An 18,511-nucleotide genomic window follows, 5' to 3' on the forward strand; every position below is an offset into this window, starting at 1 on the left:
TTTTATGAAGTATCTATGCCATTTTACATCAAAAGATCTTTTTTTTAGTGTGTGAAATCATTATAACAATGTTGATCTGAGTGGAAAAATTGATTATTGTTTAAAGTTATAAGGGACAGTAGTCTTGTTGACCAGTTTTATCTTTAAATGCTATAGATTTAAAGTTCACAGCAGTTTAGATCAACATGCTGCTGGTTTGTTTTGGAAGAGTTACTTGAAGAAGCAGTGAGCCATGTGATGTTATGCGTGCTACTGTTTCACCAAACCATTTAGTAGAAAACAGTAGAAAACAATGTCTCGCCAGTATCAGTGTGAGATGTGATTTTGCTGAAGCATGCAACACTAATGCGTCCATCCCTTTGCCCATCCACTGATGATCTGATGTCCTCTCCTCACTCTCTGTCATGCAGAGGTGGACTGCAGCCACCCAGGCTCACCTCCCCACGGAGTGATGAGTGGGGAGAAGTTTACCTTTGGCTCCACAGTGCGCTATTCTTGCTCTGGAGACCGCCAGCTCATCGGAGACTCATCACTCACCTGTCAACTGAACGGACACTGGAGTGGTCCACTGCCCCACTGCTCAGGTACAACAACACGAATGTAGTCATGCACATACACGATCATTCCTGTGCACATTTACACTACGAAACCAAAGTCTATCTTTCACTCAATCGTTGTCATATTACAGATTGGTAGTTGTTTAATTTGTAGAGTATCCTCTCATTTTAACTTAGTCTGTGTTTCCCACTGAGAACATCTCAAAATGGATGGCAAGAGTTGTTTTTACCCAAACATATTAAAACATTTTTTTTCACTTACCTCTGGTGATATCAGGCCACACAAAATGTTTTAGTTCTTTTGCCCAGGCTTTGAGATATCTGTGTCCATGATTACTGCTATCACCCCAATACAGTAGAGTTTAATGGAATTCTGTTTGTGGTGCTCATAGCATTAAAAATTGACTTTAAAAAAATTCAGCAGCAGGATCGTTTTTTCTAGAAACAATACCTCTAGTACTCCACAGAAAACCCTGTCAACAGTTTCCATAAGGACTTTTTCTTTGGTAGTAAGTAGTTCCAATGAAAACAATTGACAGCAATGTCTTTGGACTATATGACTAATCAGGAAAACACACATTCCTGCTAAATTGTTCAAAGGTTTTGTATATGACAGTCAGAAGATTAATGCAGCAGTAAACACTATTTGCTATGTAAAGATACAGTGGAGTAAAGTAGTCCTGAGTAGAGCAAGATCCCTCTGTATATGTTGTAATCTGAGCTTCTCGGTAGTTTTTATTGTAGCAGATGGTTTGGTGGCATGTAAGTCCTGTGTTTTTATTTCACTGGCTAGCTAATCGCCACTGCTCATACAAAGCTATTCAAGGCGGCAACATCACGCCACTATTGCTTTGTATATGCGGTGGGATTGCAGAAAGGCAGGACAGAGTGGTCTCGCCACTGAGGTAGTAACAGCCCTGAAATGAGGTCTGTGTAAAAGTGGAAGCATGTGTCATGCCGGAAAGACGTGACCGTGGTTGGGGAGATACGACGTTTTGAGTACGTATTATGTGGGTGACCACACCGCAGAAGATTTAGAAAGCAGCTGATGGCAATTAGTGGCTAACTCAAAGAAGAAGAACGGTTGTCAGAAATGTCCACAAAATGGGAAAAAGAATGAATTGGGAGCCCCTTACCCTCCAAGCAGAGGATGAGATCAGCTGCAATATAATAGAGAAGGTCAATGATTATGATTGTCATTGTGATTGGTTGTCAGCATATTTAGCTGCTAGGTGGCTCAGCCACCTCCATATTGAGAACCATGTGTGCAGACAATCCTTTCTCAGACTCTGAATCATATATATGCTCAGAAAGTCATATACAGCCTCTGAATATATCATCTTTCAATGCTGTAAGCATCACACAAAAAAACAATCTAACTCTACTGTATTAGAGCCAGCCAGAACTGTATTAGTGCCAGAAATGTTTTTGAAAATATATCTGAAAACCTCAGCAAATTAAATTAAAACTATCTGCATGGTAAGATGGAGATAACCACAGCACAATAGTGTAGTACCAGGGAGTCTTGGCATTAATGAGATATTTGGTTAGAGCCTGTGTGAAGTTCAGAGCAAACATGCACATGATTGTTATCAGCAGACTGAGCCAATTTACTGCCCTCAAACTAGAGCCCTGTGGAGCTCTCACAGGATTTTTTAAATTGTACCTATGTGCCAAAATATTTGACCATTATTTTTCACAAATTCCCCCTAAAAGCATTTTCAGCATTTTCACTTTTCAGAACAGGCTCTCTTGTGGTTTCTCTGATGGATCTGCATTTGGCTGATGAATGTTTGAAAAAGTACATTGATGGCGGATCAGTACCAGATAACCTTTACCCATCAATCCTCTTCGATTCAGTGACAGAGAGTTATGACTTCACACCTCAGCCAAAGAGTGTGTAGAAGCAAATTTTGCTTCATGCATAAACAATCAATCGAGTTAGAGATATCACCTCTGAAATAACCTAAATGCAGACTTTAGCAAAGTAAAGTTTAACTGTGTTTAGTGCATTTAGCTGTAGACTCTTTTATTGACAGTTTCTGAAAACCTGAGAGAAAGTGTGTCTTATAGTGTATGTCCACAGAACTACAAACTTCCCCCCTTAATCACCTCTTTGCTCTTCCCTCCCATCACACTTAAGCATTCCTGACCATTTAAGTGGATTCTCTTTACTGAATGTTCACTTGGTTTGTTCAACTCACTGACCCAGAAGTAATGTTTGTAAGCAGACTTGTATGACTGTTTTTTTTCTTCTTCTTTAAATGGGGGTAAAAGCTCTCTACTCACCTTCAGTGGTTTTGTATTGAAACAGTTGGAAGGTAGTAAGGCAGTAGTGAAGTTTAAGATGGTAAGAAGATACAGATGGTTGCAGAGGCTCAGATCTGTTTCCCACTCAAGAGTTTTCATAACATTTTTTTTTGTTTGTTTGTTTGTTTGTTTGTTTCATTTCTGTCTGGCATGAAGTGTATCTATCTGTCTGTTTGCAGATGATTGCTACTGAACTATTGAATCAGTCTCATATTTTGTGCACACATTTATGACTGTATTCTCAAGGACCTTTCATGTATGCAGTGATTCACCATTGTTGAAAAACCTGTTTTAAGGTTACTAGAAATCGTCTTCGCTAAAAAAAAATAAAATAAAATAAAAAAAGCCTTCTAGTCTGTTGCAGGAGACATTTTGGCCTTGTTGAGGCTCAAAAATGGATACTCATAGAAATGTTTGGTCTGAACCGTAGCATGTGCAGATTAATTCCATGCCTGATATGTTATGATCCACCAAAGTTAGGCATGATACAAGACAAATAAATCCCCATTTTTGTTATCTTCACCACCATCATAACTGTCAGGACATCAATGTGCAACCCAGTTCTGTTTTGACTTGCAGATTTTGTTGTTTTTGGTCATTCTTTCCTTGATGTTTGTGCTTATACTATGAGTAAGTAAATAGGCTATGTAGTTAAATAGTTTCTCTTTTTTTTTTGTCTATTTTAATTATTTTATTATTTAATTATTTTGTATCTATATTTTAAACAAAGACCCTGTTAGCAGTAAAACATGATCTGTTCTGTGCAATATGCTGTGTCAAAAATAGATGAGACGTGTATTTTCATTCGTTTCTGGTATGCCTCTGAAACTTCCTGTGGCGCATCTGCTAAAATTCCAAGAATTGTCTAGAGTGGTGTGATCAACCCCGGCAGCTACCTGGCTTAGTTCTGCACTCTACTAAGTGCATGTTGTTCCTAGCTCTGCAAATTGAGTATTTTTCATTGTTTGCGTCTTTATAATTATTTGCTAGCCTAATAGCTGTTTTTAGACCTGAAATTATAGCCATAGAATCCAATAAAGCATGTCATTTTAATGCCTGTGGTCGAAAGAATGAGCGCTGCAAGGTATTTTTTTCTTTTTCAGCCTAGTCTTTAATAGCAATTTGCCATCTATTATTGAGATGATTTGATCAGAACCCTGCTGTTTTGACAAACGAGCCTCTCAGAAAGTGATGATTTTCAATTTTGTCTTATATTTCATTTCATCACTCACTCTGAGCTGTGTATCGTGAGCTGTACTGCCTTTGTTTGTCTGAAGAAACCCAACCAATAAACTCTACTTTAATCTGGGCAAAAATATATATATATTATCAAACAAGATGCAGTGCCTGTAATTTAACTTGTCCAAAACCTAATCTGCATCAACTCATCACTTGAAAAGTGAGACAAGTAAAGCCAACATGAATCTGTTGCCAAGTATTTAAATTGTCAAACAGCGATGGCTGTTTAGAGAGTAAACCCCTGCGGAGGAATTTGTGCACCAGAATAGGAGTCTTGGGTCAGTGACCAGAGGATTTAATCATAATAAATGACACTGTGACTTACCAAGCTAAAGAAAAGGATGTGCTGAGGTGAGCTATAGCACATAATACAACGTTTTATTACATGTAATCAGATCACAAAAATGCAGCTTCAGTGTATTTTATAGTGATGCAACAGCACTCCCATAACAGATACTAGGAAAATACATGGAGTTAGATTTTTTTTGACACAATTATGGGATTAAATGCAGCTTTGTTTTGATCTTATTTTGTGACCTGAGGCCCAATCAGTACTTTTATATTTATGTGACAGCTAGGACTAAAATTATTTTGATATTGGAGTTGGTTATAGATGATGGGATTAAAGTGTAAAACCATTGTCATCACATTGTCACACAGGATTATACTGCATCAGTGCTTCTAATTACCTATAAAATGAGCGATTTATAATGGAAATACGGCACCTTTGTAGATCACTTGTTCATTCAGATCCATGGCAGTAAACATCTGTTACAGCTGTGTGACAGAAATTAGAACCACAACACAGCTGGAGCTGAGTTGTCGCTTACAGAAACCAAAGTTGTGATGAAGCAAATGCCTGGAGAGTTTTAAATTAGTGTGAGTGTACATTTTAACACCTAGTTTTCACAGGCACATTAGCAAAACCTTTTGAGGTGATGCAATTAGTACTGCAGTGTTAGCACAATAAATGAGCTATCTTGAAAGTGTTAATGTATGTCTAAATGTTTCTGTGTGTTAATGATCTCAAACTTTATTTGCAGAAAGGTTGCTGCGTAGTCTATAGAGAGCTTTATCTGCAGTACTAGAAATTATTTAAATGGCACATTTGTATTCTCAGAGAGTGTTCATCACCAATAGCAACAACATAATTTGGGCTATGAATTCCTCAGAAGTCCAGCCCAGCATCAGCAACAGTTCTCATCCGTGTATCCATTCATGCATCTATCCTTCCTCTCATGTGTCCTCCTTTGTTAATTAGTAAGAGGGGGCTTAAAACTGCTTGCGAAGCCATTCCCCTTTTGTCCTCGTCTGTTGCACGGCTGAGTTGAAGGCCTTATTATTTCCTCACAAAGAGAGCCTGGTGAACGGACATTAACTCAGATTCAAACCAAATCCACCACCATCCCAATTAGAGAGATTATAGCTGTCACAGTGCATGCCGAGCCGGGCTGCCTCACCTAGCCGAAGGAGACTAATGAAGTACCGACAGCTGCTGCGAGACATACACACAAATAAATGCACACAACAAGTGGTCATACACACACAAGGGCAACAATAATTATACATACTTTACATGTATTTGCAAAAACGAGTGTATGCAAGTCTATGCACAGACAAACAGGGAAGCGCATAAACACTCAAATGCACCATCTCTTTTCTCTCTCTCTCTCTCTCTCTCTCTCTCTCTCTCTCTCTGTCTCTCTCAAACACACACACACACACACAGGTATATCCAGTACGAAGGTAAGCAAGGGTACACATATTTGCACACACACTCATTGCTAACCAGAGCCACACACAAACTAATCATCTCCAGCTGTGAGCCCCTGACCTGACAAATCCAGTTTGTGCACATGTGAGCAGTGGGATGCGTGTAGAAGATATGAGCTTGGTGTTTGTGCAGTAAGGCTTTGTCAACAAGTCCAGTATTGCTGCAGCTGTTTGCTGCTCTGTAGACAGAGAGCAACAGCCAACAAATGATGCACAGGGTGTGTGTGCAGCTCAAAGAACAGGATCTCAAAGCCAATAAAGCACAGATCCTTCACAAAAAAGACAACAAGTGCTGAACTGTCTGTCTGTCTGTCTATCTGAATATCTGCATCTCTGCTGTGTCTGCCCATCTATATCTCACTTTCTTCTGATGCCAAACATTTTTTTCTTTTTTTTCCCTCAGCTGTTTTTTTTCTGTGAGCAAACAGAAGCAGCAGTGGTTTTATGTGTTTTTTTTTTCTTTTTCTCTGAGGACATCCCCAGTAATACAAAACTAAGAACCACCCTACCCCAAGACTCCTGACTCCATAGCTGTCATCTCTCTATCATTTCCTATGGCTCAGATAGAGAACATGTCCCATTTTATTCACCCATCATTGACAGCCCTAGTGGGGACATGAGAATAGAATTAACAAGAGACAAAGCATCTTTTTATATGACTTAATTTATAGATGTGCAAGACAGGCAGTGCAAGACACTCAAAGTACTGTATGTTCCTCCACAGAAGAAAAGACAGGAGAGATAATTCAGGATAATGAAAACGCATTTAGCTCCAGAGGTCAAACTGTATTCATCATTTCTCATAACCACAGCTGGTTGCCTTTTAATGCTGGCCCCGCTGTTTTTATGGACAGAAAGCTCCTGGTGTCAAAGCAGTGAAAGGTATTGGTCCTGCCGGTTGTTGGCGCAGTGACAACTGCTCATTGGTGCATTGTGTGTTTTTATAGCTACTTCCTGGAGGACTCAAAAGATCTACAGTTTGAGTCTAAGTCCTCTCTGTATTGTCCCTCTGCTTGACAGACAGGAACACCGCGTTGTAATTCACTGACATACAGACTTAAAAAGGCTTGTCTGTAAACACACAGACAGTTAAAGTGAAAGGCATCTTCAGTTTCTTGTTTTCATTGCTCCTTGTCTGGTTATCTCTCATTGCAGGCGACTCGGCAGGTACCTGTGGGGATCCTGGCACACCTGCCCATGCCAGCAGGGAGGCAGGAAACTTCAAAGTGCGCAGTAAGGTGCGCTTCACCTGCGCGGTGGGACATACACTGTACGGATCGGCAGAGAGGATCTGCTTCCCCAATGGGACCTGGTCAGGAAGACAGCCATTCTGCAAACGTAAGGCGAATATTTCAAATATCTTTGTGATTTTACATATGAAGAAGTGGGAGAGGAGTGCATAGAAGTTACATAATACACACATACCTTTTTTTACACACAGACCCACATACACAGTGAAACTCTTACAGTTACACAAAGAGATGCATGGTTACACCAGGGTTTTATGGACTGTCTCAAAAGTGCAGAATATAAAAAAACTGTCAAATTACAAAAGCTGACATGGAAAAGTTGGTCAGATTCCTAGTTTTGTTTATTCTTTGGTCAGATATTTACTGTTTTAAACCATAATTTCTATTTTTTTTTAGATATTATTTAGGCAAAGTGCTTGTACAACTACTTTGGTAGAAACACGAGACGCCGGAAACAAAAGATGCTAGTAAGTTGTATAATGAGAAGGTTGGATCTAGGTTCTAAGAAGGGTATTATATACATGAGAGATAAGGATAGGATACTTCTGGCCCTCTACCAATTTTGATGATTTTTTTTTTTAATCGCTCTCTTATAAGTCACCTAAATTTTCATATCGCTGGAATGCCCCTTTAAAATTGCACACTGGTGAATTTGATGAGTTGTCTTATTTAGTTTAACTTCAATATACTCCTCAAAATAGGTTATCAAAAAAGTATTGCTTTGGTCACTGTATGTACCAAAATCTGCATCAGCTGCGGTATCGAACGATTTGGGACAGAAACCAGCCATGGCATACACAGACAAACACTGTATGCAACACATGGGCAGCATGCAAGCATGAATGTGCATGGAGTGCACAGATAGGTGCTCATGTGCATCCACACCTACACACACAAATGATTGCAAAAGCTCACAAACACAGCACTGCACCAGATGGATAAGTATCTCTCTGCTGCAGTCTGATATTTCTTGCCAGCACATGGTGCTGTGACTAGCTTCCAGATTGCAACCAAAAAATTCATTAATTCTAGACACCTAAAGCCAAGTTCTTTTTGGATTGTGATAAATGAATCATTGTGGATTTTGAAGATATTAGTTCACAGAACGGCAGCTCTACATCTTGCATAAATTACCCCCAGGGGTCAACCGGATATTGAGGCAAATGTTTGACTGCTTCTGTTCTCTTTCACTCACTGTCCGCCAGGTTGGCACAGCACTAGTGTCATTTTAATATGATAGACCAATGCACAGGCTCTCTGAACTACTCTCTGTACATCAGCCTTTTATTTCAACTCTCTTGTTTCTCTTTTACTTTCTGTCTCCCTCTTCTCTCTGTGTCTATCCTTTGTTTCCCCTGTTATCAGCCTTTTTCTCTTTCTTCTCTCCTGATTTCTTTCTGTCTTAATCTCGTTGTCTGGCTGTCTCTCCGTCCCTGTCCACTCCTCCATCTGTCCTTCCTCTGTCGCTCTCTCTCTTTATTGCTCAGCCTTGCCCTTCCTCCCCTCCTTTTACCCCACATCTCTCTTCAACTACCTTTTTATCTCTCCATCTCCCCACTGAACTCCTGATTTAAAGATTGTTTTAGCCATCCCTCCACCTCAGGAGGGAGGGGACAGGAACTCACTGGAGCCTGAATGAGTTTCAGTGCTGTCTGTCTGTGATCTAAAGCCCTGTCTACTGTTAAAGCCCATCTATCCGTTATCCACAACCCTTTACAGTCTCTGGAAAACGGTCACTGTGGATATTCAGCTTAATATCCATCTCACAAAACCATCAAGGTCTGTTTGTGTGTTTGTCATCATGTTTGTATTGAATTTTTAAGAGAGGAACCAAAGAGGACAGCCATACTTTATTTCTGAGGCAGATCTCGAAAAATATTTATGGAGTGGCAAGAGGATGGCATGATGACTTGAAGAGGTGGAAGAAATGCATATATATATATATATATATACATATATATATATGTGTGTGATTATTTCTTAATAATCACATTTAGCTGCCACCCTACCTCGTGGTCGATCCGCCCCTGTTTTATTTTTGGAGTGTGTTGAATTTACAGTATAGTAACGCAAGCACAGTGGCACATGGTGTATTTGTGTATGTGCATGAGTGATGTCTATGCACTTCGATGATTTTGTGTGTATAAGCATGTGTGTGCCTGCACGTGTGGTAATTGAGAAATCACCACAGCACCTACAACACGTCTGTCTCCTCAAAGAATCACTATTTCAGATTTTCCAGGCTATTAGGTGATTGAGAGAGCAAAGCAGTTTTGTAATTAGACATGATTTGGAGCAGAAGAAAAACACATGAAACAAACTCTGTCCCTTCTCCTCTTCAGGGATACATTTTGGTTGGTGTATTCTGGAAATGCTGTAAAGGATACCTTAGTGTGAAAAGCCCAACGGTTCAGTTTGCTTCAGAAAGTCTATTTTTTCCTCCCCAGTGATTGTACACTCTAAAGTAACACTGTGCATGAAATTGAGCCTCCTGTCTGAGTTCAATTTGCGCTTTAAATTGTCAGGAGTGACATTTCATATTTCAAATAAGTACTACATCTGTTGAATATTTAGTAAAATGCAATAACTAAAACTTCAGTTATTATTAGACCACAGCTGCAAAATTTCACATTACTCCCACGATCCTCCTCTGGTTTTTAGACAGCACTAAATGTCATTACCATGGATGTACTATGAGACTTAACAATACACAAACTGCACTTTATATACTGATGACTCATTAATAGTGTGATGGGGATTTGTGTACCACTGCACCAACTCTGCTCATTAGCCTCTCTTACTAAAGCCGTGCTGCTGTATGGATTAGTGGTTCTTTACTGGTTTGTTTCACAGCTTCTCAAAAAGAAAAACAATGCCTCCTCCTATCCCCTGACATGAGGCACAAACACATAATGGGGAACACTGACCCAAGCCAACGATTTCTATCTGCCCTTTTCAGAATGTTCCACCTGAGTGCTAATCGGACTGAGTCAAGAAACCACAAATATCATATCAGGTCAAAAGCAAAACAGCCATTATTTAATAAATAAATATTAGTATTGACACAATATGGAAGAAGTATATTTTTCACAGCCCTTTAATCACCTTGAGACCTTCAGAAGTCATCTTGCAGCCACCTTGGGAGGTCTAAGCCCTCGAATTGTAAATCACTGATATGGAAAATAGAAAACCCATTACTATTTTACATCTCTGACCTTCACCTTCTTACTTTTCTTCCCTGTATTGCAGCTGTACAGTGTGGGAACCCAGCCACACCTGCTCATGGCCGTATTTCCCGTGTGGATGGCACAACCTTCTCCCACTCCATTGTGTATTCTTGTATGGAGGGCTATTTCCTCACTGGCTCACCCACACGCCAGTGCCTGGCAAATGGCACATGGTCTGGAACGGCTCCAAACTGCACAAGTGAGTTTATGCATGGAATACCAGAAATGCAACAGAGCACAATTTAGTGTTTCTCGGTTGATCACATTTAACTCAGTCACACTTGCACCTACATTTGGAGTCACAGAATTAGTTATCGTAGCTTTCAGAAAATGAAAGGAAAAATAACCAAAGATATGACAAGGCAGAGTAGACCATGGTGCAACACTGCTGACCAACTGCACGTCAACGAATGACACTCACAATATTTGTCTATTAGACTGAATTGGCCACTGCTCTTGTGCTCTGTGTTCTTGAACTAAAACATGTAATTCATAGTGTAAAGTGTATAACCTCTTCTAAAAAGAATAAGGATAGACAGCACTGAAGATGGTTTCGCTCTCTATTTCTGCCGAAAGGAGGCGCTCTGAATGATCAACAACAATGCTAATATGGGGTATAAGATTTCAAATAGCACATAAATCTCTTTGAGCCCTCTCTCCCTGCAAAGCATCAGAGCTGTCAGGCAGTTTTTTATTGTCTGGATCTCAGCAAATGAGCCTTGCAGTAATTAAGAAGTATGCCAATCTATATTCAATTTGCACCAGGGTGACTATCAAACAAAATTACACATTGTTCTTCTCTCTGAAAATCACCATATTCCGTCTTCCTCATTCTTTTTGCTTGTTATTGAATCACAAGAAAAGATAAATGGTTTGGGCATAATTTTCAATTTTGGAATGAAATGAGTCTCTGGAGAAATATACATAGGGAAAGAGGGAGTATGAAAGAAAGATTGAAAATTGGATTGAAAAATAATGATCAAACACGCAGAAAGGCTGAAAAGCTTTCTTTGCATCTTTTTCCCACTGTTAAGTCTGCTCATTATTGTTATCCTCCTGTATGCTATCACTTCACATTACAGTTTAGTGGTCAGTTCAGGGACATCAAAACGCCATCAACATCAACAAGACGCCAAGATTGGCTCAGTGTGCCTTCATTAAGAAGGCAATCATTTTCACGGTTCATGGGGAATTGATCAAGTAGGTTACCAGATCAAAGTCACACAACATTCTCAAGGGGAGAGAGAAAAGTTCTTCTTTTAATTTTTCCTTAACACTCTTGATGTTTGATATATGAAATTTATAGGGTTAAGGAATTGGCGAATTAGCTCAAAGTGCGCTGGGGAAGAGACTTGCTCAGTGAACTGTGAAGTAAAGCCGTTGAGCACTTTATAAAATAAACAGTAAACACTGATTATTCAGGAAGACTATTTGCCTTGTAACATGCTGCGATCCTGTTAATGTATATCTACTTTTTTAGTTTTTAGCACTGTTCTCCTTTCCATTTCTTCCCCCTCTCTCCTCTTTCAAATGCCAAAACAGTCCTTGTGGATGTGGGAAATGGGGATGTAGGGTTGGAAGATATGATAAAATGAAGACATCAGAGCAAAATGCCTATTAGTGCAATTAAGAATCGAATTTCTGCTGTAATCTGATTCTTGAACATCATTTAAGTGAAGACAGTAGTATTCTAAATCATAGTGGTGTGCCCTTGAATCAACAATAACTAAAATCCAAGTCTGACTAAAACTGAAAATGAAATAAGTCGGCGTCTGTTTCTACCCGACATATCCTGTCCTCTGGTTGAGCTGTAAGTGCTGCAGTGCTATGACAAATAAGGAAAAAGCTCTTTTATGATGCAGCACCTTAGGTCACTACGACATTTCACACAGATATCTGATTTTTGACCAAATGCATGTAAATGCAGGTTATAATGGGAGCAGGTCCCTGCAGTGCATGTGAACTCCTCTGATTTTCTGCCTTAACTTGACTTCTCCAAGCAAGTAAATGCAAAACAAAATGAAAAAGCGGTAGAGTTGAGCTGTTGAAGTCAACAGCCTGCAGCTCTTCTGCATTGTGCTGACTGACTGGGTTTTTTCCTTCCGTCAGATAGACAGGCACACGTAAACATTTACATTTATGTACACACATACTTTTTTTCTGTATCTCTCCGTCTATCTTCTGAGGGCACTTTTCCACTTCCTCGTGAGATGTTTCTTGTTGATACCAGTTCAAATTAATATCAGTTGTTCAATTCATGCCAGCTTCTTCCGGCTTATGTTTGGAGAGACATATCATGCTTTATTCAAAAGAGGGATGGGCGATGTATCAAATATGTATTTAATATACTAAATTCTGATTTTATGGGGATGTGGCAGATGACTGTATCATCCTATTCAGATATTCCTTACACATTTAATAATTTACATACGCATTAAAAGCAGGCTGTGTTTTTGTGCAGGAGACTAGCTCTCACTCTCACACCCATACAGACACCTCAAACCAACCAACCATGCGCACCAGGTTAAGTTTAAATATATCCAGTTTATGTCAAATCAGAATGGAGAAAGATCTCGCTGGTCTATCATCTGAAGGTGGTTCAAGGAGGTTCTGAAGGAGGCCAGACGTGGAACAAACTGCTACCTCTGCAAAATATGCTACATAACGACTGCTGCTGAAGGGAACAGTACCCCTAATCTGTTCCATCAGTTACCCAGTGCAGAACACTGTCAAGCCAACCTCCACTTTGAAAAAGACGGACAAACTAAATAAACACTAGGCATTACAGAAAGACTATCTAAGAACTCACTGCAAAATAAAAGCACCTTTTGGGTGAAGTGATGTGAATACATTTACACATTAATTCAACAAGTCAGTGTGTCAATAATAAATAAGTAAATAAATATAAGAATAAAACATGAATACATATTAGATAATAAAAACAACAAATGATTCTTTAAAAAATGCTAAGTATTCCAGTTGTGTGAATAATTAATCAAAATTCATAATGAGGAATATATTTCCGAAGACCAGTTGACTTCAAAATGACCTCACTGTCACTCAGACAATATCAGGGATATTACCTATACATTTGGATTTGATGCAGGTTTGATCATACACATCAAAGGATTAAATCAGGCAGTTGGGCTATTTAAGGAAAATATGGAATTATGGAGATATATACCATATAGTCTTAAAATATTGAAATATTATTTATAAGCCACATTACCAAGCCCTGATTCAAATAATGTGTTTCAGTGTAATTTTTGAGTCAAAGTTAACTGATAAATTACAATGCAGCAAACAAAGCACCTATATACAGTCATCCAGAAATGTGCATACACATATACTTTACATACATACACTTATGGGTTCGTATGCCCAATATATGGTAGTCCTAAAAATTTTAAGTAATTCAGGGTTCATTTAATTCTCACATAGATCTTTCCCATTTTGTTTTTATTTCTATTTATGGTATTTTAGTCTGCAACAGCAGACTATATTGGTGGGACCTGACTTGAGTGAGTTATTTTTTCATGCATGATATAAAAAACAAAGAAAGAAACAAACAAAACAGAAACACTTGATTTGAAATATTTAATGACTTTACTGTTTAGAAAAACTTTAAAACATTATTTCTCAGGTGATTACGTAGCCTAACATTTTACATTTACATGAATTTGCAAAGCAACGATCAATTTATGTTCTCGTATTGTTACCTGATGTCGGGATGGAGTGATGGTTGTGTAAAGTATCAGACCTTAACTGGAAATGGGGATTATACAAGGATGTGGCTGTTTTTTTTGTAAATTAGTATCTGCATGGATAGATTCCACTTTAGGTGTGAGTGGGAAAACATGTTCTTGTATGATTTGAGTGAACTGACCCAAAAAAAGGAGCTCTCTACCCACAAGACCCAGAGTCAAAATTTGAGAAGGCTGACAGGTTAGTTTATCCACTACACAAACAATTTCCATCAAAGGCAGGCAGCAGTACATATTTATTAAAGAAAATAAAAAATAATGGACTCTTCATGAGACACTGTGCAGTAAACACCAAATACATCAATGGCTTTTGTACTGCAATTTAATTATCGGACATACATCACAGGACGCATGGTGCAGATACCTCTAAAGGAGGATGTAGTATGGAATTATTAAACAGATAAAACAACAAATAGCCACATAACCTGTGCCATCCATCACACAATCAAGGCAAATCACTGCCTTACCTGTCAGTGTTTTAGTTTTGTGCTAATTCAGAAAACTTTTAGGATTATTTATTGAATCAAGCTGCAACATTCTATCATCAACTCAAAATTGTAGTTGGTAGCAAAGTGAAGACTCCACTTCCTTTCTGTGCTCACAAGAAGCAGCGCTTTGATATATCGTGTTGGGATACAAAGTTTGTCTCACCCAGTGATGATAAATATGTCCAAGTGTTGAGGTCCTTGGCAGCAACTGAAGATAAACAAACAGAAATTAATTGAAGGGAGGAGGCGTTAGCAGGGACAGCCATGTGCATCAAACTGGCTTCTTGCGTTAAGGTGAACAAGTCAGGAATGATTTTGTAATAAGTAGGCACAAATTAGGCCTGTAAGATTAAACAAGAGCTATGAAAAGGCAATCTAATAGAGGCTGGCAACTTACAATTCCATCAAAGATAGCACTAGGTTAAGACCTGACAATGTAGTGGGCCAACACTCAGCCATCTGTTTACTTTGGAGAAATCATTCCATGAGAAGAAGCCAAGAATAGGCATATGAAAAGAAGAGACTAAACAAGAATGACTGGGGGAGAGAAGCTCCCCAGCAATATTGTTATTTTCTTGGTGCTCTCCTAGATTAAGACAAAAATCAACCAAAATTTCAAAATGATATCATAATCATGGTGGTGCATTATAGCTCGTAACTAAAACATGATTAATACTATTAGGATTATGATACAGACACAATTCACACTTCTGCAGTGCAGCACAGCAGATGGTGAGTGATGATGCCTTGAATGTTTGGTCGTAGACTAATATGGCTGCTGTATCATCAAGGTCTGTCAATATTTCTTAGCTTCACATAATTGAACATCATAATAAAGGCCTTGAAAATCATTGTTTAGTTATTTGTAATGCCCGGCATGGGCATATGCAGAGGCAATGTGAGTTGACAAAATGCAGCATGGAAACATGGAGCCATTGTAGAAGAATATTTATTGTGGTTCCCTTGATAAATTATGCACAACCGACACAAGGTTGCAATGCAATAACCTGTCATACAACAGCTCAAGAAGTATGATTACATGAAATACTGTATGGTTCATTAAAGGTATACTTTGCAAGAATCGTCAGCTACTATTTTAAACGGCATCACAAGCGATATTGAAACTGAAAACCAAATCCAGGTTTGCCGTATATGTGTGTTTGTGTGTGTGGGGTGGGGCGTGAGGGGTGATGTTTTTTTGGAAGATCCTGCGTAGTATAACTTTAACAATTGAGCACTATATTTAACCATTGAGAACTGTTTGAACCAAAATGAAAAAGGAAGTTAACAGTTACCGATCAAAGCCATAGAATTAATTTTGATGAGAAACTTACAATGTTGAGTTTCATGTAGCTTTAACTTCATTATGCTGTACAACATGCTTCTGTTCAGCAAATCATCAGGGTAATAATTATGAGCTGCTGGGAAAGGAGTGTGGGTCCCTCAGATTCTTTACTGCTCTATTTGATGAGCTGTTTTCATTACACACAACTGTATTTGGCACAGCTCTTTAAAACTTTTAAACCAAATATGTGGCTGAGAGGATAATTATTAATCACCACCCACCCTTTTTGTCCATACTGTATGAACAAAGATAACGAGTGCCCAGGGCCACGTTATGCCTTGATGGCGCAAATGAACAAATGCAAGATTAAGAAACCACCAACTTAACAAGGGGAAGCTAAAAATAGAAAATCTAGGGGGGGGGGGAAAGCATTTCCTCCCCTGTGCTTACTTGATAATCCCTCTTTACTCTTTCTCCAGAATGCTTTATATGTGGGTCAGTTACATCAGACACATTTGATGTTTTATTTTTAATATACAGCATATTTCACATTCAGTATGTTGTAATCACTATTCACTATTCCTTATGTTTGACCACTGATGACAGTGATCACCTGTGGCGACCCTGGTATTCCAGCAAATGGACTCAGATTTGGTGATGACATCACAGTGGGCCAGAACGTGACGTTCACGTGTCAGCCGGGGTATGTGATGATAGGAGGGGACAATGCTGTCACAAGGACCTGCACTAACAATGGCACCTGGAGTGGCACCATGCCAGCATGCCAAGGTAAGTGCCACCCGCAAATGCACCCACTCACATACACTGCATCGAACACGTGCTGCATTAGACAGTCAACCTTGATAACCATCAGACCGTGCTGTAACAACCTTGGCACGCTAGCACACTGTCATGTACAATATAAAGTACATGCTTACACCCAGAGATCTAATGAGATTAGCACGCAAGGTGACACAGAACTTCCTGTGTGGTCAGATAGTGTCATATTATTCAGTTCAATGTGCTGATAACGGAAACACCAACAATACATTAGATGAAGTGTCTGTGAGACAGACCCCCCCCCCATGTATGCAGGCGCATATATTTTCCCTGGGGAGTTGAAATAACACACACCCAAAAAACACTACAAGCAATTTTGAATCTGTTTTTTGTAAATGATGTCCATTGCATCACTACATTTCAAAAGTAGCACTATATTTTAATGAGTCCCCAGATAAAAGACAGTATCGCTCAGCTGGCTTACAGGGGAAGTAAGAGAAAAAGATGCATTTTTAGAGCCCTTCATGTAGGGCACAGTGATTTCACCCACACCTGCATCTAAAGTTGCACCTGTGTTGGCACAGAGCCAAGGCTAAAAGTTCCTCCGACGACTGATGATGGATGGCCAACAAGTCTTCTTCATCACAACAAGGATCCCTCTAATTGTACTCTAGCAGTTAATCACTGGCATCCTCTCTCTAAAAGTTTGTGCGTACTCTATGGGCGTGATGAACATCAAAGTTAGAAAATCTACTAAGAGGACTTAGTTGTTGTACGCCCATCAGCACTACATCAGTCCATGATTTATGATGCTTATGCGGAGGCATAGATTAGCATGTCTGCCATCGACATCCAAAAGTAAGTATTGCAGGGAAGATTAACTTGTGCAGCAAACAGTTCAAAAGTACACCGGGAAAGGGAAGAGCCCACAAGGCAAATGGTGGCTTATTGTTGCTAAGGAACTGTTCCCAGGTTCTCAGTTACAGAGAAAAGAGCTGGTGTTGTATTCGCCTCTTGAGAAATCAGAAAGGACACATGAACTGTGAGAGAAAAAGAGGCAGAGTGTGAGAGACAGACATGCACAGAGACAAACATGACAACAGGTGGGAAAACTATGCAGGATAAGTTACAGAAAAGCAAACATTTATAAGAAATCAAATTCACACAGATTCAAGGGGAATGACTATGAGAGAATGTAGAAGCATGATGCCTGTTGCTCTTTTCTTGTCACGTAATTGCTGTTTTTGTTTTTGGATACATGGTATAAAGATGTAGTGTACTTTATGCTGTTATTGACTAGACATAGTCAGCCTTTGCGTCTTCTTAGCTCCACTCTTAGGGAGCTGTAGTTTTAAGCCACACACTTCTTGCCCTCCTCAGGCTCCCTGTAGGACCTTGCCTAGAAGTTAACAACATCCAAACTGACATTGATTTGTAATATTTCATGGGTGTGTTTCATTATTTACGCTCCTTGCTCTGTGCTACGTTGAAGCTGTTTGATGAATCGATGGTCGCACAACTGTTGCCCAAGGCAGTTTAAACGAAGAGAGAGAGAAGGGGGGCGTGGATGTGTATGTGCACGCATGTGTGTGTAAAAATGTGTGAAGCTCCTAACCTCCAAGCTCTAATCCTTGACAGCTACCGCAACAGCTCAGGCACTCAGCCCCTGTGCCGCTATGCTTGATGGGGGTGGTGTGGAAGGGAGCGAAACCCTAGAGCTTAGCCATCCTCATCACACTCACACACCACCATGCATGCACACAATCACACGGGGCATTCAATTACACAAGCATCTCTCTTATGCATACATAGACACAGATGCTTCCACACCTTCACGT

General features: G+C 39.5%; 1 protein-coding gene across 1 annotated transcript in view; it reads left to right on the forward strand.

Annotated features, from left to right (window-relative positions):
* The window catches only part of LOC121945336 (CUB and sushi domain-containing protein 3-like), a 232,487-nt gene that overhangs the window by 186,154 nt on the left and 27,822 nt on the right, over positions 1-18,511 (forward strand). The window contains exons 57-60 of the mRNA XM_042489465.1: positions 411-584; positions 7,035-7,217; positions 10,379-10,555; positions 16,500-16,682. Of these exons, the coding sequence (XP_042345399.1) occupies positions 411-584; positions 7,035-7,217; positions 10,379-10,555; positions 16,500-16,682 (717 nt within the window). The remainder of the gene's footprint in view (positions 1-410; positions 585-7,034; positions 7,218-10,378; positions 10,556-16,499; positions 16,683-18,511) is intronic.

This window comes from Plectropomus leopardus, chromosome 7 (genome assembly GCF_008729295.1).
Source record: "Plectropomus leopardus isolate mb chromosome 7, YSFRI_Pleo_2.0, whole genome shotgun sequence".
NCBI classification, from domain to species: Eukaryota; Metazoa; Chordata; class Actinopteri; order Perciformes; family Serranidae; genus Plectropomus; species Plectropomus leopardus.